The 22,347-nt window shown below is 45.8% G+C and overlaps 1 protein-coding gene and 1 long non-coding RNA gene across 5 annotated transcripts in view; one reads left to right on the top strand and one right to left on the bottom strand.

Annotated features, from left to right (window-relative positions):
- CTNNA2 (catenin alpha 2) overlaps positions 1-22,347 on the bottom strand; it is a 2,092,931-nt gene that overhangs the window by 1,694,038 nt on the left and 376,546 nt on the right. For all 4 annotated transcript variants that reach the window (XM_056553838.1, XM_056553849.1, XM_056553844.1 and 1 more), the window contains exon 4: positions 19,855-20,021. In XM_056553838.1, coding sequence (XP_056409813.1) covers positions 19,855-20,021 — 167 coding nt within the window. The remainder of the gene's footprint in view (positions 1-19,854; positions 20,022-22,347) is intronic.
- LOC130334277 (uncharacterized) overlaps positions 1-22,347 on the top strand; it is a 48,929-nt gene that overhangs the window by 3,967 nt on the left and 22,615 nt on the right. The gene's annotated exons all lie outside the window — the stretch shown is intronic.

Below are 22,347 nucleotides of genomic sequence, written 5' to 3'. Positions count from 1 at the left end.
CTAGTTATGGGATAATGTACAGATAAAGTTTTGGAGACTCACAACCCAAGTAGAGGACTTCTGGAACTCGGGAATGGGGAGTACATGGTTACAGGTATATACCTGAGAATCAGGATTCTTGTGGATACTAGTACAGTGTCTCAGATCTCGGTAGACAGTCCCTCATAGGTCCACATGTGGTTTGACTTGGTCCGCTAGAGGAATAATAGTTAGAGAAAAAAATGGTGATGTCACCAAGCTCTGCCCCTAATTCTGCTCCCTCTATGAGGCACTCACCTTAAAGGGGTACTCCACTGGAAAACATTTTTGTTTAAATCAACTGGTGCCAGAAAGTTAAACAGATTTGCAAATTACTTCTATTAAAAAAAATCTCAATCCTTCCAGTATTTATCAGCTGCTGTTATGATTCACAGGAATTTATTTTCTTTTTGAATTTCCTTTCTGTCTGACCACAGTGCTCTCTGCTGACACCTCTGTCCATTTTAGGAACTGTCCAGAGTAGGAGAAAATCCTCAGAGAATACCTCTCCTGCTCCGGACAGTTCCTAAAATGGACAGAGGTGTCAGCAGAGAGCACTGTTGTCCGCCAGAAAGGAAATTCAAAAAGAAAATAACTTCCTATGGATCATAACAGCAGCTGATAAGTACTAGAAGGATTAAGATTTTTTTCATAGAAGTAATTTGCAAATCTGTTTAACTTTCTGGCACCAGTTGATTAAAAAAAAATGCTTTCCAGGAGAGTAACCCTTTGACAATGATGACCCCATGTCCTTATCCCTAATAAAATAGCCTATTTAGCCCTTTAGTAAATGAAATCAGCACAAATAAGCTGATATCAAGATACAAAAAAAATCAGGGAATGGCTGTAGCTTAGACCTAGTATACAGTAGGTATGTAACCTGGTGTGGACTACAATGTTATTGTTACGCAGAGCGCTCCGGGTCCCTGCTCCTCCCCGAAGCACTCGTGGTGTTCTCCTCTCTGCAGCGCCCCGGTCAGACCCGCTGACCGGGAGCGCTGCACTGACATTCACGATGGGGATGCGATTCGCATAGCGGGACGCGCCCGCTCGCGAATCGCATCCCAAGCCACTTACTCGCCCCGGTCCCCGGCTGTCACGTTCTGGCGCGCGCGGCTCCGCTCTCTAGGGCTCGTGCGCGCCAGCTCTCTAAGATTTAAAGGGCCAGTGCACCAGTTATTGGTGCCTTGCCCAATCAGTCCAATTAGCTTCCACCTGCTCCCTGTCCATATAACCTCACTTCCCCTGCACTTCCTTGCCGGATCTTGTTGCCTTGTGCCAGAGAAAGCATTAGTGTTGTCCAAAGCCTGTGTTCCAGATCTTCTGCTATCCTCATTGACTACGAACCTTGCCGCCTGCCCCGACCTTCTGCTACGTCTGACCTTGCCTCTGTCTAGTCCTTCTGTCCCACGCCTTCTCAGCAGTCAGCGAGGTTGAGCCGTTGCCGGTGGATACGACCTGGTTGCTACCGCCGCAGCAGGACCATCCTGCTTTGCAGCGGGCTCTGGTGAAAACCAGTAGCAACCCTAGAACCGGTCCACCGACACGGTCCACGCCAATCCCTCGCTGACACAGAGGATCCACCTCCAGCCTGCCGAATCATAACAGTTATACACCTATACTAGCTCTGAGATACTGCCATTCCCTCTGCGGAAGCCGAATTGTACATTGGTGAAAATACATGTCTGGGATCGGCACTGATTTTTATTTTTTTTTTTGTAGTAGCTTGAAATCAGCTTGTTTTTGCTGATGTCATTTAATATAAGGCTAACTAGGATGTTTTGACAGGAAAAAGAATATGGGGTTGTCATTTTTAGGGTTTTAAGTATTCTGTAGGGATCAGAATTAGAGGTCTTAATTATTCCTCTAGCAGACCAAGTGAAACCACATATGTGGACCTATGAGGAACTGTCTACCGATATCTGAGACACTTACCTGTGAGCGTAAACTCACCATTCCTGAGCTCCAAAAGTCCTGTACTATGTTGGGGAATCCAAAAGGTTTATCTGTATTTTAAACAATAACCCCTCCTAGCTCTGGTTGCTAAAACTGGTGGTTTGTTCTAGACACCATTTGTACAGAATACTGTTGTTTGAATAAGTTTTTATTAAGTAGCTAATACATTTTATGTTTTAAAGGACATTTTTTTCAATAGTTATACTACTTCAATACAAGCCAAGATAATTATACATTGTGGTAACATAAAACCTCCATTAAATGACAAAGAGCAATTTAATATTGTGCCAAAAGATACCACCTAACAGAGCCACAATAATTGTCCTAATTATACAGTGATTCCTCAACATACGATGGTAATTCGTTCCAAATGAACCATGGTTAGTTGAAACCATCGTATGTTGAGGGATCCGTGCAATGTAAAGTATAGGAAGTTATACTCACCTGTCCCCGCCGCTCCAGACCGTCATCGCTGCCCTGGATGTCGCCCTCCATCACTGTCGCCCTGTCCCCAGGGTGTCAGCGCCTCTCCGGACCGTCTCTGCTGCCTAGGATCATCGCTCTTCATCGCAGTCATCCCGTCGCTGCGCACGCCGCTCCTATTGGATGACGGAACGGCGTGCACGGTGACGTGATGACGATGAAGGAGAGCGACGGCGATGCAAGGGATCCTGAAGAGGATGGTCCGGAGGGCCGGGGACAGGTGAGTGACCATCACCGGACCACACAGGGCACCTTAAACGGCTATCTGGTGGCAGCTGAAGAAGTCTTCACTGCCGGATAGCCGTTTATGCAATAACCCCGACATACAAAAGCATCATATGTTGATGCTGCCTTCAACATGCGATGGCCTCTAAGAGGCCATCACATGTTGAAATTACCATATATTGGGGCCATCGTAGGTCGGGGTCACTATACTCAGTTTCTCTTAGCATACAAACTTTTGCTATTACTCCGATCGAAAAACTGTTTTTCTTTTAAATCAACTGATGCCAGAAAGTTAAACAGATTTGTAAATTTTAAACTTATCAGCTGCTGTACAGTATACTACAAAGGAAGTTCTTTTCTTTTTGAATTTCTTTTCTGTCTGACCACAGTGCTCTCTGCTGACACCTCTGTCCATGTTGGGAACTGTCCAGATCAGGATTGGTTTCCTATGGGGATTTGCTCCTGCTCTGGTCTTATACTTCTCCTTCATTATGGATCCACTTCTGACTTTGGCTCAAGAACTGCAGTGGCAGTTTTTCATAAAATGTCAGTAAGAAACCTGTGTGGAAACCTGGGCCAAAGTATCACAATAATGAGCACTTAAAATGTTGGCAAGTATGCATTTTTATGTCAAGAAATGTTATGAATAATACATTCATCCTACTTCAATCCACTACATATTCCAGCTCAATCTTCGAGATCTGATCTTGGAAACAAATTCATAACGGTGCCGATAGTGGTTTAAAAAAATTACAGTAGGCTTTACATTTTTTGCTGCCTTTTTCCATGCACAATAAAAAATAAAAAAAATAAAAAAAACATGCTGCAGCCAAAAGTTTAGCATTACCAATAATTACCTTTTTTTTTAATTTAATTTTTTGCTATTTCTTTATTTTACATATTTCCATTGACATATCTATAGGACATAAAAAATTTTACAAACCAAAAAAACATTGAGAAAAAAACTGTGTCACGGAAGCTTTATGCATACTGTTACGCCGAGCGCTCCGGGTCCCCGCTCCTCCCCGGAGCGCTCGCTTCACTCTCCCCGCGGCAGCGCCCCGGTCACGTCCTCTGACCCGGGGCGCTGCGATTCCGCTGCCAGCCGGGATGCGATTCGCGATGCGGGTAGCGCCCGCTCGCGATGCGCACCCCGGCTCCCCTACCTGACTCGCTCTCCGTCTGTTCTGTCCCGGCGCGCGCGGCCCCGCTCCCTAGGGCGCGCGCGCGCCGGGTCTCTGCGATTTAAAGGGCCACTGCGCCGCTGATTGGCGCAGTGGTTCCAATTAGTGTGTTCACCTGTGCACTTCCCTATATCACCTCACTTCCCCTGCACTCCCTTGCCGGATCTTGTTGCCTTAGTGCCAGTGAAAGCGTTCCTTGTGTGTTCCTTGCCTGTGTTTCCAGACCTTCTGCCGTTGCCCCTGACTACGATCCTTGCTGCCTGCCCCGACCTTCTGCTACGTCCGACCTTGCTTTTGCCTACTCCCTTGTACCGCGCCTATCTTCAGCAGCCAGAGAGGTGAGCCGTTGCTAGTGGATACGACCTGGTCACTACCGCCGCAGCAAGACCATCCCGCTTTGCGGCGGGCTCTGGTGAAAACCAGTAGTGGCTTAGAACCGGTCCACTAGCACGGTCCACGCCAATCCCTCTCTGGCACAGAGGATCCACTACCTGCCAGCCGGCATCGTGACAGTAGATCCGGCCATGGATCCCGCTGAAGTTCCTCTGCCAGTTGTCGCTGACCTCACCACGGTGGTCGCCCAGCAGTCACAACAGATAGCGCAACAAGGCCAACAGCTGTCTCAACTGACCGTTATGCTACAACAGTTACTACCACAGCTTCAGCAGTCATCTCCTCCGCCAGCTCCTGCACCTCCTCCGCAGCGAGTGGCCGCTCCTGGGATACGCTTATCCTTGCCGGATAAATTTGATGGGGACTCTAAGTTTTGCCGTGGCTTTCTTTCCCAATGTTCCCTGCATCTGGAGATGATGTCGGACCTGTTTCCCACTGAAAGGTCTAAGGTGGCTTTCGTAGTCAGCCTTCTGTCCGGAAAAGCCCTGTCATGGGCCACACCGCTCTGGGACCGCAATGACCCCGTCACTGCCTCTGTACACTCCTTCTTCTCGGAAATCCGAAGTGTCTTTGAGGAACCTGCCCGAGCCTCTTCTGCTGAGACTGCCCTGTTGAACCTGGTCCAGGGTAATTCTTCCGTTGGCGAGTATGCCGTACAATTCCGTACTCTTGCTTCAGAATTGTCCTGGAATAATGAGGCCCTCTGCGCGACCTTCAAAAAAGGCCTATCCAGCAACATTAAAGATGTTCTGGCCGCACGAGAAATTCCTGCTAATCTACATGAACTTATTCACCTAGCCACTCGCATTGACATGCGTTTTTCCGAAAGGCGTCAGGAACTCCGCCAAGATATGGACTCTGTTCGCACGAGGCGTTTCTTCTCCTCGGCTCCTCTCTCCTCTGGTCCCCTGCAATCTGTTCCTGTGCCTCCCGCCGTGGAGGCTATGCAGGTCGACCGGTCTCGCCTGACACCTCAAGAGAGGACACGACGCCGTATGGAGAACCTCTGCCTGTACTGTGCTAGTACCGAACACTTCCTGAGAGATTGTCCTATCCGTCCTCCCCGCCTGGAAAGACGTACGCTGACTCCGCACAAAGGTGAGACAGTCCTTGATGTCTACTCTGCTTCTCCACGTCTTACTGTGCCTGTGCGGATGTCTGCCTCTGCCTTCTCCTTCTCTACAGTGGCCTTCTTGGACTCTGGATCTGCAGGAAATTTTATTTTGGCCTCTCTCGTCAACAGGTTCAACATCCCGGTGACCAGTCTCGCCAGACCCCTCTACATCAATTGTGTAAATAATGAAAGATTGGACTGTACCATACGTTTCCGCACGGAGCCCCTTCTTATGAGCATCGGATCTCATCATGAGAGGATTGAACTTTTGGTCCTCCCCAATTGCACCTCGGAAATTCTCCTTGGACTTCCCTGGCTTCAACTTCATTCCCCTACCCTGGATTGGTCCACTGGGGAGATCAAGAGTTGGGGGTCCTCTTGTTCCAAGAACTGTCTAAAACCGGTTCCCAGTAACCCTTGCCGTAACTCTGTGGTTCCTCCAGTAACCGGTCTCCCTAAGGCCTATATGGACTTCGCGGATGTTTTCTGCAAAAAACAAGCTGAGACTCTACCTCCTCACAGGCCTTATGATTGCCCTATCGACCTCCTCCCGGGCACTACTCCACCCCGGGGCAGAATTTATCCTCTCTCTGCCCCAGAGACTCTTGCCATGTCCGAATACGTCCAGGAGAATCTAAAAAAGGGCTTTATCCGTAAATCCTCCTCTCCTGCCGGAGCCGGATTTTTCTTTGTGTCCAAAAAAGATGGCTCCCTACGTCCTTGCATTGACTACCGCGGTCTTAATAAAATCACGGTTAAGAACCGCTACCCCTTACCCCTCATCTCTGAACTCTTTGATCGCCTCCAAGGTGCCCACATCTTCACTAAATTGGACTTAAGAGGCGCCTATAATCTCATCCGCATCAGAGAGGGGGACGAGTGGAAAACGGCATTTAACACCAGAGATGGACACTTTGAGTATCTGGTCATGCCCTTTGGACTGTGCAACGCCCCTGCCGTCTTCCAAGACTTTGTCAATGAAATTTTTCGTGATCTGTTATACTCCTGTGTTGTTGTATATCTGGACGATATCCTAATTTTTTCTGCCAATCTAGAAGAACACCGCCAGCATGTCCGTATGGTTCTTCAGAGACTTCGTGACAACCAACTCTATGCCAAAATTGAGAAATGTCTGTTTGAATGCCAATCTCTTCCTTTTCTAGGATATTTGGTCTCTGGCCAGGGACTACAGATGGATCCAGACAAACTCTCTGCCGTCTTAGATTGGCCACGCCCCTCCGGACTCCGTGCTATCCAACGCTTTTTGGGGTTCGCCAATTATTACAGGCAATTTATTCCACATTTTTCTACCATTGTGGCTCCTATCGTGGCTTTAACCAAAAAAAATGCTGATCCCAAGTCCTGGCCTCCTCAAGCAGAAGACGCCTTTAAACGACTCAAGTCTGCCTTTTCTTCGGCTCCCGTCCTCTCCAGACCTGACCCTTCCAAACCCTTCCTATTGGAGGTTGATGCCTCCTCAGTGGGAGCTGGAGCTGTTCTTCTACAAAAAAATTCTTCCGGGCATGCTGTCACTTGTGGTTTTTTCTCTAGGACCTTCTCTCCAGCGGAGAGGAACTACTCCATCGGGGATCGAGAGCTTCTAGCCATTAAATTAGCACTTGAGGAATGGAGGCATCTGCTGGAGGGATCAAGTTCTCCTGTTATTATCTACACCGACCACAAGAACCTCTCCTACCTCCAGTCTGCCCAACGGCTGAATCCTCGCCAGGCCCGGTGGTCTCTGTTCTTTGCCCGATTTAATTTTGAGATTCACTTTCGTCCTGCCGATAAGAACATTAGGGCCGATGCTCTCTCTCGTTCCTCGGATGCCTCAGAAGTTGAACTCTCTCCGCAACACATCATTCCACCTGACTGCCTGATCTCCACTTCTCCTGCCTCCATCAGGCAGACTCCTCCAGGAAAGACCTTTGTTTCTCCTCGCCAACGCCTCGGAATCCTCAAATGGGGTCACTCCTCCCATCTTGCAGGTCATGCGGGTATCAAGAAATCTGTGCAACTCATCTCCCGCTTCTATTGGTGGCCGACTCTGGAGACGGATGTTGTGGACTTTGTGCGAGCCTGCACTATCTGTGCCCGGGATAAGACTCCTCGCCAGAAGCCCGCTGGTTTTCTTCATCCTCTGCCTGTCCCCGAACAGCCTTGGTCTCTGATTGGTATGGATTTTATTACTGATTTACCCCCTTCCCGTGGCAACACTGTTATTTGGGTGGTCGTTGATCGATTCTCCAAAATGGCACATTTCATCCCTCTTCCTGGTCTTCCTTCTGCGCCTCAGTTGGCTAAACAATTTTTTGTACACATTTTTCGTCTTCACGGGTTGCCTACGCAGATTGTCTCGGATAGAGGCGTCCAATTCGTGTCTAAATTCTGGAGGGCTCTCTGTAAACAACTCAAGATTAAATTAAATTTTTCTTCTGCATATCATCCCCAGTCCAATGGACAAGTAGAAAGGATTAACCAGATCTTGGGTGATTATTTGCGACATTTTGTTTCCTCCCGCCAGGATGACTGGGCAGATCTCCTCCCATGGGCCGAATTCTCGTATAACTTCAGGGTCTCTGAGTCTTCCTCCAAATCCCCATTTTTCGTGGTGTACGGCCGTCACCCTCTTCCCCCCCTCCCTACTCCCTTGCCCTCTGGTCTGCCCGCTGTGGATGAAATTTCTCGTGACCTTTCCATCATATGGAGAGAGACCCAAAATTCTCTCTTACAGGCTTCATCACGCATGAAGAAGTTCGCGGATAAGAAAAGAAGAGCTCCCCCCGTTTTTTCCCCTGGAGACAAGGTATGGCTCTCCGCTAAATATGTCCGCTTCCGTGTCCCTAGCTACAAGTTGGGACCACGCTATCTTGGTCCTTTCAAAATTTTGTGTCAAATTAATCCTGTCTCTTATAAACTTCTTCTTCCTCCCTCTCTTCGTATCCCTAATGCCTTTCACGTCTCTCTTCTCAAACCACTCATCCTCAACCGTTTTTCTCCCAAATCTGTTCCTCCCACTCCTGTTTCCGGCTCCTCGGACATCTTCTCGGTCAAAGAAATTTTAGCTGCCAAAAAGGTCAGAGGGAAAAATTTTTTTTTAGTGGACTGGGAGGGTTGTGGTCCTGAAGAGAGATCCTGGGAACCTGAGGACAACATCCTAGACAAAAGTCTGCTCCTCAGGTTCTCAGGCTCTAAGAAGAGGGGGAGACCCAAGGGGGGGGGTACTGTTACGCCGAGCGCTCCGGGTCCCCGCTCCTCCCCGGAGCGCTCGCTTCACTCTCCCCGCGGCAGCGCCCCGGTCACGTCCTCTGACCCGGGGCGCTGCGATTCCGCTGCCAGCCGGGATGCGATTCGCGATGCGGGTAGCGCCCGCTCGCGATGCGCACCCCGGCTCCCCTACCTGACTCGCTCTCCGTCTGTTCTGTCCCGGCGCGCGCGGCCCCGCTCCCTAGGGCGCGCGCGCGCCGGGTCTCTGCGATTTAAAGGGCCACTGCGCCGCTGATTGGCGCAGTGGTTCCAATTAGTGTGTTCACCTGTGCACTTCCCTATATCACCTCACTTCCCCTGCACTCCCTTGCCGGATCTTGTTGCCTTAGTGCCAGTGAAAGCGTTCCTTGTGTGTTCCTTGCCTGTGTTTCCAGACCTTCTGCCGTTGCCCCTGACTACGATCCTTGCTGCCTGCCCCGACCTTCTGCTACGTCCGACCTTGCTTTTGCCTACTCCCTTGTACCGCGCCTATCTTCAGCAGCCAGAGAGGTGAGCCGTTGCTAGTGGATACGACCTGGTCACTACCGCCGCAGCAAGACCATCCCGCTTTGCGGCGGGCTCTGGTGAAAACCAGTAGTGGCTTAGAACCGGTCCACTAGCACGGTCCACGCCAATCCCTCTCTGGCACAGAGGATCCACTACCTGCCAGCCGGCATCGTGACACATACATTTATATATTTTTTCATTCTGTTTTTTTTTCTTTGCACTTCGCATGTTATGCACTTTGAATATTTCCGGTGTCTTTCTTGACCTTTCTTTTTTAGTTGTATACCTTATCAAGGGTAAGTACTGCAATGGGACACTTTTTACTTTTCATGGATCCCTGATGTGTATGTGATTTTAATTGTTTTTCCCATTAACCTGTTTAATATTGTATCCAATAAAATTTTATGATTGTTATTATACTTTGGGAGCACAAATTAATTTAATGTGTTCTTTGGCTGTGGCACGGATTGTGTTACAACAGTCTTGGGCTATATGGGTATGTTGGGAGTTGTAGTTTTGCAAAGACCAAGGCTGTCCGGAATTTGTGGTAGTTGTAGTTTTGCAAAGGCCAAGGCTGTCCGGACATGCTGGTAGTTGCAGTTTTGCAACAGCTGGAGGCACCCTGGTTGGGAAACACTGGACTGGACATTGGAGTTATGTGTAAGACATACAGTAAAGAAAAATGTATGCACCCGCTTTATAGCAACAGCAGAAATGACAAACTGTTCCGAAAAATTTTCAGGACAATTTGCTTAAACGGGTACTCCACTGAAAAACATTTTTTTTTTTTTTTTTTTAATCATCTGGTGCCAGAAAGTTAAACAGATTTGTTTTATTACTTTTTAACCCTTCCAGTACTTATCAGCCGCTGCATACTACAGGAAGTTCTTTTCATTTTAAATTTCCTTTCTGTCTGACCACAGTGCTCTCTGCTGACACCTCTGTCCATTTTAGGAACTGTCCAGAGCAGTAAAGGTTTGCCATGGAGATTTGCTCCTACTCTGGACAGTTCCTAAAAGGGACAGAGGTGTCAGCAGAAAGCAATGTGGTCAGACAGAAAGGAAATTCAAAAAGAAAACAATTTCCTCTGTTGTATACAGCAGCTGATAAGTACAAGAAGGGTTAAGATTTTCATGGATCCCTGATGCATGTGTGATTTTAATAGTTTTTCCCATTAACCCGTTTAATGTTGTATCCAATAAAGTTTTGGGAGCACAAATACTCTGGGAGCACAAATCAATTTGATGTGTTGGTTACGAATTTCAGGAAAAATTTGATTCAAGTAGTGATGAGGAGAGTGGCGTGGGAGGTGTTGTTGCGAGTGTTCAGGCTCCTAAAGCAGACACTGTTGTGGAACCTGAGGAGGACATCAGTGACGTGTAGACACAACTCGATGATGATAAAGCCGATCGCACTTGCGAGCTGGTGCAGAAGGGGCTTCATCATCATCAGGAGAAGGGGGTTGCAGGTTGCCCGTGAGGCAGCAACTGAGCCAGCAAGGTGGTAGCACGGTTGGCAGTCAGCATAATGGCAGAAGTGGAAAGTCTGGAGCCAAACATGCCTGCTGTAGACCATCTGCTTCGTGTCAGCCTACCTTCCCGAGAGGTAGTGGAACAGGGGTTACTGGAGCCGACTGCAGTAGCAGTCAATCAGTGTGGACTGTTGGTGGGAAAATTAGCCTCTCAGTGGTGTGGCAGTTTTTCATCAATCATTCAGAGGAGGTTAACATGGCCACATATAAGATGTGTCGGCAGACAGTGAAGCGTGGCCAGGGTCCCAATATTGGCACCACGGCCCTGCGTCAATATATGCAGCATCACCATAAAGTGGCCTGGGAGAACCGTGGCTCCGATGTGGTGGTCCAGCCAGCCAAGGCTCCACCACCTCAGCCGAAGGGAGCTGTGTGTCATACCCATCTTCTGTCACTCCAGATGCTCCTGCTCCTCCTACTTCGAGTCAGTCATTCCGCCAGCAATCCTTCGGCAAAGTCATTTTCAATAGTCAACAGTATGCACCCATTTCATCCAACAGCACAGAAGCTGAATGTGCTCCTGTCCAAGTTGCAGGTGGAGCTGTAACTACAGTCAGGGACAATACATGTTCATTATGGCCAACTGGGTGAATGTGGTTCCTGCACAGCCACAAAAGCAACTTGGACAGGTTACGCCGCTTCCGCCTCCACGCTGACAGTGTGTGACTCCGCCTCCTCATCCTTCACCGTGTCCTCAGCCTCCACTGCACGGACAAGTCTCAGTGCCCCTCCAGCATACTATGTGTGCAGGGTACGGCGGTGTCACGATTTTCTTCACGTGGTTTGCCTTGGCGAAGTCACACAGGGGAGGAACTGGTAAAGGTCATTCATCAAGAAATGGAATCATGGCTTACTCCATGAAAACTTGAAATGGGAACCATGGGGACCGACAATGGGAAGAACATCTTGTCTGACCTGCGACAAGGAAGCCTGAGAACACGTGTTGGAAACGATGGCTGGTCAGGACACTGTAGACGTAACGCCTACATCTCACGGCCAGATGAGTCCTGTGGGGGCTGAACTGGAGGAGGAGGAGGAGGGACAAAGTTGAGCACAGTTTAAGTTTTGCGAGATGGGTAGTTTTTCTAGTCATCTTATTGGAGAAGAGGAGCAGGAACAGCCAAAGGAGCTGAGGGTTATGAGGAAGGCAAGACAGAGGACCCAGACATACTGTGGCAGTATGCAGTGGAGATGGAGCACGATGCATGCTCACTTGCTTGCGTAGTTACTGCCGAATTGTCACCATTCGGCGGCAGGAAAATTTCTGGCTCTCCACCTTATTGGACCCTCGCTACCGGCACAAAATGGAGAATTTTTTTACACCCACTGAGAGGGAGGACAAACTGACCTACAACAGAGACATCCTACGTAGTCAGTTGGCCAATGCCTATCTGCGCCATTGTCCATCCTCTCGCAGGTCTGACCTCTCTGAGCTCACCTTCTACTGCCATGGCTGCTGGGGAGGGGAGGGGTGGGAGGAGCAGTATCAGCTTTATCAGCAGCAGCCTGAGTCTACAGTCGCTGATGAGTAGCTTTCTTCACCCGCATAGTGAAGCAACTCATCAGCAGAAGGTAGACCTGGAGCAGGACCTGAACCAGCAGGTGGTGGCATACCTTGACATGACCATGCCAACACACCTTGAAGATCCGCTGAACTTCTGGGCAGCCAAACTTGATTTGTGGACGCAACTAGCAGAGTTTGCCCTGGAAAAGCTGTCCTGCCCGGCCAGTAGTGTGCCATAAGAGCGGGTGCTTAGTGCGGCGGGGGCAATAGTAACCCCAAGGAGAACTCATCTGTCCACGAAAAATGTGGAGAGAATGACCTTTGTGAAGATGAATCAGGGATGGATCAGCCAGGATTTCCACCCAACAATGCCTGATGCATCAGAGTAGATTGACTATGGTGCCACACCAACACTTCACAAAGTGGAAGTGCAAAACATATTTAAGGTGCTGCTCCCCAATTACATATATTCCTCCGCATCAGACCACAAGTAGTTATTGAGCATATGCATTAGTTAAAACGTAACTTTTCTTAGGATAAAATATATGTACCCAAAAATATTTTGAAATCAAACAAAAGGGAAGGTGTGCAAAAAACATAATGTGCCACCTACACCACCAAGTATGGATGTGATGCAAATACCTCTAAAAGGTGAGAGGGAACAACGTATGGTCCATTTTAACCGGTGGGAGTAAAAACTTCCCCTGTAAGGCCCTACTCTGGCATTATTAATTCCCTTCTTGGCAAGTGTTACTTGTTCTAAAAAGGGTGCTCGCACACAGGAACCTCTCCCTATATCCCCTACAAACACTGCCATTTCCCATGGTTTTTACATGGAAATAGGGAGAGTTTCTTGTGTGGGACCACCCTTTTTAGAACGAATGACACTTGCCAAGAAGGCAATTAATTGGGCAAGAGTAGGGCCTTACAGGGAAATGTTTTACCCCCACCTGCTACAATAGACAATACGTTGTTCCCTTCCACCTTTTCAAGGAAAGTGTTACTGATCTTAAAAAGGGTGGCCCCACACAGGAACCAATCCCTATTTCCACCTAAAAACCCTGGGAAATATCAGTGTTTCAAGGTGGAAATATGGAGAGGTTCCTGTGTGGGGACGCCCTTTTTAGGGCGAGTAACACTTGCCAAGAAGGGAATTAATAGTGCAATAGTAGGGTCTTACAGGGGAAGTTTTTACCCTAACCAATTACAATGAACCATACGTTGTTCCCTTCTACCTTTTAGAGGTGTTTGCATCACATCAATACTTGGTGGTATAGGTGACACATGGTGTTTTTTGCACGCCTTTCCTTTTGTTTGATTTAAAAAAAAAAAAAAAAATGGTTCCATATATTTTATCCTAAGAATATTATTTAAAGTTAAGTTTTACGTAATGTATATGCCCAGTACTTACTTGTGCACACTAACACTTTTACAAAAGAGATTGTTTTCTTCTGCCTACCTGCCTCAGCTACTATTCTGATCCTGCCACCCACCTGATGCCACACATCTGATGCCAAGTTCCCCTTTTTTCACCCACCTTCGTCACCAGGTACTGGTATTGCCACCCACCGCCCCACTATGTTACCGGGTCACTTTCAGGACTCCTGATGCTGCTGATGCCACCTCCAGGCTGTCTCATTCTGCAACTATATGGTCTCCTCATGCTGTAATGAACTCCACGCTGTGTCATTCAGCCACTATATGGTTCCCTCATGCTGCCGCCACCTCCAAGCTGTGTCATTCAGCCACTATAGGGTCTCCTCATGCTGCCGCCAACTCCTGGCCTCATACTTATGCCACCTCCAGGCTCTGTCATTGTGCCGCTCTGTGACAGTGATTCTAATTGTGATGCCTCTAATCTGCATGTCACACTGAATAACAGTATTATTTCACTAACCCAGCACACACCCTACCGCGTGTTACAGCAAGGCAAAGTGTTCTACACCCCTACTGAGGTTCTCTTTAGGCCAGAAATAGCTGTTTTTAATACAAATTAGCCACAAATAAATTTGGACCAACCCTTTTTTTTTCGGAAAATCGGCGAATCGGTGGAATCGAGCTTTTAAAAAATTTGCTCATCTCTAGTAGTGACGGCTCAGACATTGCAGGCAGATTGTAATTGAGTCTTGGACAGAGCTCTGCTGATGACCTGACAATTTTAATTCATCTCATCTGTCTTCTCCTAGGAAACAGGAGCGGTTTCAAGACTCTAAGCGGTAAAGAGCTCTAAGTACATAGACGGATGTGTCCTCTCTTACCTTCTTTTTCACTCAACATATTTTGAGATGCGTAGTACAAGATAGCGGGCTTTGTAAAATAGAAACAATTGGGGACTGATTGTGACAAGGCAATTGGTGATTTCCTGCCGTAGATGCCATGGTGGCATTCCTGCTTCATGACTGCTTCCCTGTGTGATTTACAAGCACATATTATCTGAAAAATGTCTGGAAAGAGGACAGAGGCTAAAATACATATCAGTCCAGTTGGGAAGGTTGGTGGTCAGAGACTTGGAGGCTGTGAAGTAGCTGGCCAAGTTCAGAAGGGTTGAAAGTGATCAAGACATGCCAGCTTAAGAACATGTAGAAAATGACTGAATGGTCTGCGACCACGAGAGAGGAAACCGATACAGGTGGGAGTTGTGCTCAAAGCTGGAAGAGGACATGACCCTCTGAGAGACTGAGGCATGTATATCCAATGCCCCAAGGGTGACCTCAGTTGAGCGAGTTATCTTGGCACTTGAAAAGAAGCAACCGGTCGGCAGCCCCAGTGTAACAGCGACCTTTGTACCACTGAAGGCTTGTAATGAAGTGAAACAAAAATCAGCTCTCTCATGTCACATTATTCAGGTAGCTTTCTTTTAAAGTCAGTGTTCCCCTCCAACCAGGAATAAACTGACTGAGATTGTAGGCTTGGTATACATTCTCTGTGAGTTTTTTTTAAAGGGGTACTCCTCTCTCTAGCGTTCAGAACATTTAGTTCCAAACGCTGGTGTCGGCTCTGGGAGTTGCCACGCCCCCTTGGGATGTCACGCTCCGCCACTTGTGATGTCACACCCTGCCCCCTCACTGCAAGTCTATGGGAGGTGACAGCCATCACGCCCCCTCCCATAGACTTACATTGAGGGGGTACCCCTTTAATAATTCTAGTTGGAGTGAAACACTGAAAAAGGTGGCATGAGAAAGCGTGTGTGCATATCCCTTCTTCGAATAATTCCCAGTCGACACATAGTTATAACGCTCTCCTCAAGGAGAAACCTTACCCCTTGGACCCTCCAGAAGCTTGTGCCTCACCTGTGACTAAAAACTGCCAGTATTTGCAGCTTGACCAAATAGAAGTGATGTTGGAGTCTCTTTCTTAGGGTGAAAACAATCAGGTTGCATTGAGGTTTGTAACTGCATCACATCAGTTTCCAATAGAAAGAAATGAGGAATTTAATTGTAATATTGGTAACTGCATTGCAACCTGATTGTGAGTATCCACCCTCAAAGGATTTTCTATCACTTGACTCAAAACCATTACTACTCAGTGGGGGACATTTATCATTGAGTTTACCCCCTTTTTCTTTGTACTTTTTTGCGCAGTCACTTTCATTGTGTCTTTTTTGATATTTTGAATATTTCTGATGTTCTCTACGTGCTCGTGTACCGTAAAAAAAAAAAAAAAAATATGTTTTACACACTAATTTACTATTGCACATTTTTTGTTTAGATATTAAAACTTTGTGCAAAGAGATTGAGAACACCGAGGAGTGCACATACAGTGGGGATTAAAAGTTTGGGCACCCCAGGTAAAAAATGTATTAATGTGCATAAAGAAGCCAAGGAAATATGGAAAAAAATCTCCAAAAGGCATCAAATTACAGATTAGACCTTCTTATAATATGTCAACAAAAGTTAGATTTAATTTCCATCATTTACACTTTCAAAATAACAGAAAACAAAAAAATGGCATCTGCTAAAGTTTGGGCACCCTGCAGAGTTAATATCTTGTACTGCCCCTTTGGCAAGTATCACAGCTTGTAAACGCTTTTTGTAGCCAGCCAAGAGTCTTTCAATTCTTGTTTGCCCATTCTTCCTTACAAAAGTCTTCCATTTCTTTGAGATTTCTGGGCTGTCTGTCACGCACTGCTCTTTTAAGGTCTATCCCTAGATTTTCAATTATGTTGATGTCAGGAGATTGTGAAGGCCATGGCAAAACATTCAGTTTACGCCTCTTGATGTAATCCCCCGTGGATTTTGAGGTGTGTTTAGGATCATTATCCATTTGTAGAAGCCATCCTCTCTTTAACTTCAGCTTTTTCATAGATGGCATCGTTAGCATCCCGAATTTGCTGAAATGTTATTGAATCCTTTTTTCCTTTTACGCGTGAGATGTTCCCTGTGCCACTGGCTGTAATACAACCCCAAAGCATGATTGATCCACCCCCATGCTTAACAGTTGGACAGAGGTTCTCTTCATTAAATTCTGTTCCCCTTCTTCTCCAAACGTACCTTTGCTCATTCCGGCCAAAAAGTTCAATTTTAACCTCATCGGTCCACAGAACTTGTTTCCAAAATGCATGAGGCTTGTCTATTAGTGTTGCTCGCGAATATTCTCAATGCAAATATTCGCGAATATAGCGCTATATATTCGTAATTACGAATATTCATTTTTTTTTCTTTTCACAGTACACATCACAGTGATCACCCCTCTCTGCTTCCAGTTTGTGTGGTGTAAAGAAGGCTCTAATACTATTGTGTGAGACTGGCGTACGAATTTTCGCATATGCAAAAATTAGCATATGCTAATTTTCACATATGCGCATTTTCGCTTATGCTAATTTTTGTATATGATAATTTTTGCATGTGGTAATTTTCGCATACACAAATATTTGCACATGCGAAAATAAAACGAGAATATTACGAATATGCGAATATTCGCGAATATAAGACGCATATTCGTCCATATATTCGCGAATATTCGCAAATTCGAATATGGCCTATGCCGCTCAACACTATTGTCTATATGTTCATTTGCAAAATTCAAACGCTGATTTTTGTGGTGAGGACGTAGAAGAGGTTTTCTTCTGATGACTCTTCCATGAAGACCATATTTGTACAAGTATCCCTTTATAGTGGAATAGTGTACCACAACTCCAGTGTCTGCCAAATCTTTCTGGAGGGATTATGCAGTCAAACGTGGGTTTTGAATTGTTTTTCTCACAATCCTGCGAGCTGTTCTGTCTGATATTTTTCTTGGTCTTCCAGATCTTGCTTTAACTTCCACTGTTCCTGATGCCTGCCATTTCTAAATTACATTCCGAACAGAGGATATTGACATCTGAAAACGTTTTGCTATTTTCTTTTAGCCTTCTCCAGCTTTGTGAGCATCAACTATTTTCAGTTTCAAATTTCTAGACAACTGCTAAGAAGAACCCATGGTGCTGATTGTTGGGGCAAGGTTAGATGAGTCTGGGCATTTAAAACCTTTGAGATTCACATCACCTGGTCTTCCCAAATGATGATTGAGAACAATCCATGACACTGGCATGTCTCAGCTTTGCAAAGGGGGCAGTGCATGCTATAAATTCTGCAGGGTGCCCAAACTTTTGCAGATGCCATTTTTTTTTTGGTTTTCTGTTATTTTGAAAGTGTAAATGATGGAAATAAAATCTAACTTTTGTTGCCATATTAAAAGAATGTCTAATCTGTAATTTGATGCCTTTTGGAGATTTTTCCATCTTTCCTTGGCTTCTTTATGCACATTAAAACAAATTTTTACCTGGGGGTGCACAAACTTTACCAATGTGTCAGACAGTAGAAACATGAAGGAATGTCTAAGTTTGAGCAAAAATTATCAACAAACTTACACAAGAACATGCAAAACATAGAAAGCACTGACATGGTTTAAATAATTTCTATCTCACACCAACATTGATAAATCTCCCCCAGTGAGTGGTTTGCACAAGCTTACATTGCAATACCCTGTTGGGAGTTGTTTATTCTATATTTGTTGGCATGTAAACTGAAGCAGTACCTTCTTACCAATGTTCATGTGACCTTACCCTAAGCCATAACTGTTGGATGTTGTTTATGCTACCTGTATCTATAAGTGGCCAGTCAGAATTGCAGCTTGTCATATGTTTTTTTTTTTTTTTTAAGGAATTGGTGAAAATTTTCATGTGGATCCCACTGATTAAAAATTGGGGACTGTGAGTTTTTGAGTTGATGTCTATGGTTTATGATGTTAGCACACTGAATTATTTGTTCTGCGCTCTGATATAAGTGAGATGACATATAAAAAAGAGATATTTCTGTAGTGTATCAGTACAGCTGTGTCAGCTAGCATCCTAAGGCTATTTTCACATGTGGGAATGTCTGCGCGGAGTGCCGGCAGAACTTGCCAGCGATAGGATCGCTCGGAAATGCGCCGTCTCATAGACGCCAATGCATTTCTAATCTTTCTGCGGACTCCAGAATCGGGATTTCCACAGCAGAAACATCTGCTGTGGAAATTCTGTAATGTGCAGAGCTTATCAGAATCCCAATGATATCAATCACAAGTTTTTTGGAAATCATTTTTTGGGTATTGCACTCAATTTATTGCATTCACTTGCATCGAGTAAAAGGGTTAATATTTATTGCATATACTGTGCACCGTTGATGCATTGGTCACACTTTGCTCCTAGCCAATCATTACAGGAGAAGTTCTCAGTCTAAACAACCCCTCCTGTTAGAACAGTCTAGGCCTGGGTTTGGCCAGAGAAACATCTCCAAGTCCTGCACTTCCTGTGAGTTCCAATCTGCCAGCAAAGTTTACATTTCCTAGCCCCACTATTGCTAGGCATACAGACACCTAGGCCTTATCTTATACCTAGCTCTACAATCAAGGCACTCTTCCTGATGCTATTCCCATCCATGCTGTGACAATATCATTCTACAGTATTCCTGTCTCTTCAATTGAGAGACGTTAAACAATGGACTCTTTGAGTTACTCTCATCTTCTGTGGGCTAAACGGTTGGGTCGGTGCTGCCTGGCCATGTCAGGAAGACTTTCATGGATGCACCTTTTCAAACTTTGTGTCACAGAGGCCACAACAAAAGTGAGTCAAGTTCATTCTGCATTTTGCACTTTGCACCACAGTCCTGATCCAGTAGTTTCAGTAATTTTGGACTAAGAACATGAGAACCAGTGAACATTGACATCTGCATTAAACATTACATTACATTAAACATTATATGTATCAATGCTAAAGATTGTTATATTCAGTAAAGCTGCTGCAAAACCACTAAATAAAGGGACAGTGACCAAATATTCATCTTCTGATATATGTCCACATTTGAGGACTTGGAGGATCCACACTTAGGATTTGTGTAACACAGAGTGGACCTTTAAAGTGGTACTCCGCTGTTAGACCAAAGGATAGGGGATAAGATGTCTGATCGTGGGGGTCCTTGGGCCCCCCCCCTTCGTGATTTCCCACAGCACCTGGCGTCACACCATGCCCCCTCCATTAATGTTTATGGGAGGGGGCGTGTCGGATGACACGCCCCCTCCAATAGACATGGATGGAGGGGGGGTGGTGTGACATCCTGAGGGGACGTGGCCATGACGTCATGATCACAAAATGTTCAGAATGCTGGAGCACCGGAGTACCCCTTTAAGTCTACACAAACAAGCTCACTAGGCCATTGAATGTTGATATGGTACTTACAATTTTCAGGTGTGTCAGAAGCCTCATGACGTCCGCCATGTCTGCTAATATGAGTAGGCGGGTAACAGCAGAAAGTAGTGCACGGGCCGCCCTCACCATGGTGCCCCTCTTCACCGATGAGCAAGGATCGTCAGCAAATTCTGATGAGGCGATCCGCATTGTATCTCCTGTTAACAGAGAGAGTAACCTTTAGTGACATTTCCAGAAGAAATCCTGTGCCTAAGTGTTAAACGACAACTTCAGCTCTGCTACATCTTTGTAGGAGGTATCATGGCCCATTTCATGTACAGATATTCATATAATGACTCGGATTGTTGGGTGGTGGTGAGCAGGAGTCTCCATCCAGGTGCCATGACCTGACAACAGGGAGCAGCCATGGCCGATAGATCTGTAGTCACCCAATCCACTCCCTCCCTGTCTCTGAGATACTGATCAGACATAGTGAGTCTCCGACACTACAGCCGCCATTGATGGCTCACTTCTATCCTCCTCGCTCCTGAACTTTCCGACCTTTTAGTGCTTTGATATCATAGAATAGATCTCTGCAAGACAATCTTCCAGAGGACCGCCACATGGTGCATAGAACGTAGGAGGTAAAAACACCAGAAGAATATAAAGAAAGAGATAATACAATTATTTGTGTACAAATATGTCTGGAAATAAGAAGGCTTTGGTCTGTAATGTGCGATACGGTATCCAAGCATATCATGCTGACTATGTCCAGTGTGTCTACGCCTATTATGTGTGATACCGTTGTCCAGTTTATCTAAGACTCTCGTGTGTGACACTTTTCAGTCTGTCTACTCCTGTTGTGTGTAATACTGTCAAGTGTATCTAAGATTATCAGTGTGATACTGTCAAGAGTATCTTATACTGTCATGTGTGATACTATCCAAAATATCACAGGGATGCATGGAATTGTCCAGGTGTACTTCAGTGTGTGGGGTGGTTGATGTGTGGGAGGGAGAAAAGTGGCCTCACACTTACAAACAAGGGATCCTGGGGGGAGGGAACTCCAACAGGAAATAACCATTTCGCAAAATGAAAACATCAACGTTATGGTGGACTCACAACACAGTCATTTAGCCCAAAGACAAGCACGGATCCTTCCTAAGCATGTCCATTACTGTCTGGCAGGTAAGTACTAAAATCACCTTATGGTGGAGAACCCCTTTAATTGCCGAGAATGTAAAAAACTGAATCTACACATTCAGGCAAAAATCTAACAAAATTGTGCAAAAACACATAATCTTTGACAATGTAGGGAAGACAGCAGGAGCTATGGGGTGCCATCCCAAAGTCATGTCCCTCTTTGCTTAGTGCTCCAGGGAAGACTTTACAACAGCCACATGGATATAGGAAGAAATAGTCTAGAGGTGACTATTAAAAAGTCTTCTAGGCATGTTCTGTGACCTGAACAAACAGGGGGAGGAGGGAGCTGTGACCTATTGTGAATGGTGGATCCTGTGTTAACTATACAGGTGTCACCTTTTTCTGTAATTTTTCTGTAATTCTGACTCATGTTAGTAAGGAAAAAAGTTTTCTCTACAGAACAGGAAGTACCATATTTACTGGTCAGAATGAAAACTGAACGATTTCAGGATCATTTTAAAATATAGATAGTACAGTGTAAACATAACAAAAAAACAACAACAATTCTTAAAAAATATATTAATGTCATTTTTTCATGTGACATTCCCTTTAAATATCAATTATCAGAGTGATGTTCTATTGCCTTTCTTCAACAGCATCTAGATTTGAGTTCATATTTATATATGAAGAACGTTCATGTGATGACTCTGCAGGGAAAAAAACTATTTCTGAATTATTACAACACGGAGGCTGCGGGGCAATATGGAGAAACAGTCTTAGAAATCAATTTTCTAGACCATATAATTAAATTAAAGTTTCCAGACCATATAATTGGCATCCTCGATTCTATGAGAAACCAACATTGTAAAACGACACCTTCCGAAATTCTGATTGACAGGGCGGCTAATAAGTTATGTTACTCTAATGGCTGCAGTGAGGTGACGGAAAGATAAGTATCAAGTTTTGGCTGTGCCACATGGGAACCGTATTAGAAACCATTACTAGAATACTCATATTTAAAGGAGTACTGCAGTCTTAGAAACTTTATAATTTATCTGATCGCTGGGACCCCTCGTGATCTCCCGTATGGGGACCTGGAATTGCAATGGCTCTGTGTGGCCAATGTGCGTGTCGTCGACCACTGAGGTCGACAACATGCCCTCCATACAGCTCTATGGGAGAGGTGGGGATGCACGAACGCTGCATCTCCGCCTTTCCCATAGAGGTACATAGAGGGGGCATGTTGGCCATGGTGGCATAAAGGAGATTGCGGGCGGGGGGGGAGGGGTGTCTAGGGCTGCATCGGTCCTGATTTATTAAGAGTGGAGTGTAGTTTTCTTTGTGGGTTTTGATTCCTGACAGGCATTTTTTCATGGTATTTACTAATGTTTCCCTACATTT

This window comes from Hyla sarda, chromosome 1 (assembly GCF_029499605.1).
Source record: "Hyla sarda isolate aHylSar1 chromosome 1, aHylSar1.hap1, whole genome shotgun sequence".
NCBI classification, from domain to species: domain Eukaryota; kingdom Metazoa; phylum Chordata; class Amphibia; order Anura; family Hylidae; genus Hyla; species Hyla sarda.
This window is presented reverse-complemented; position numbering and strand designations above follow the sequence as displayed.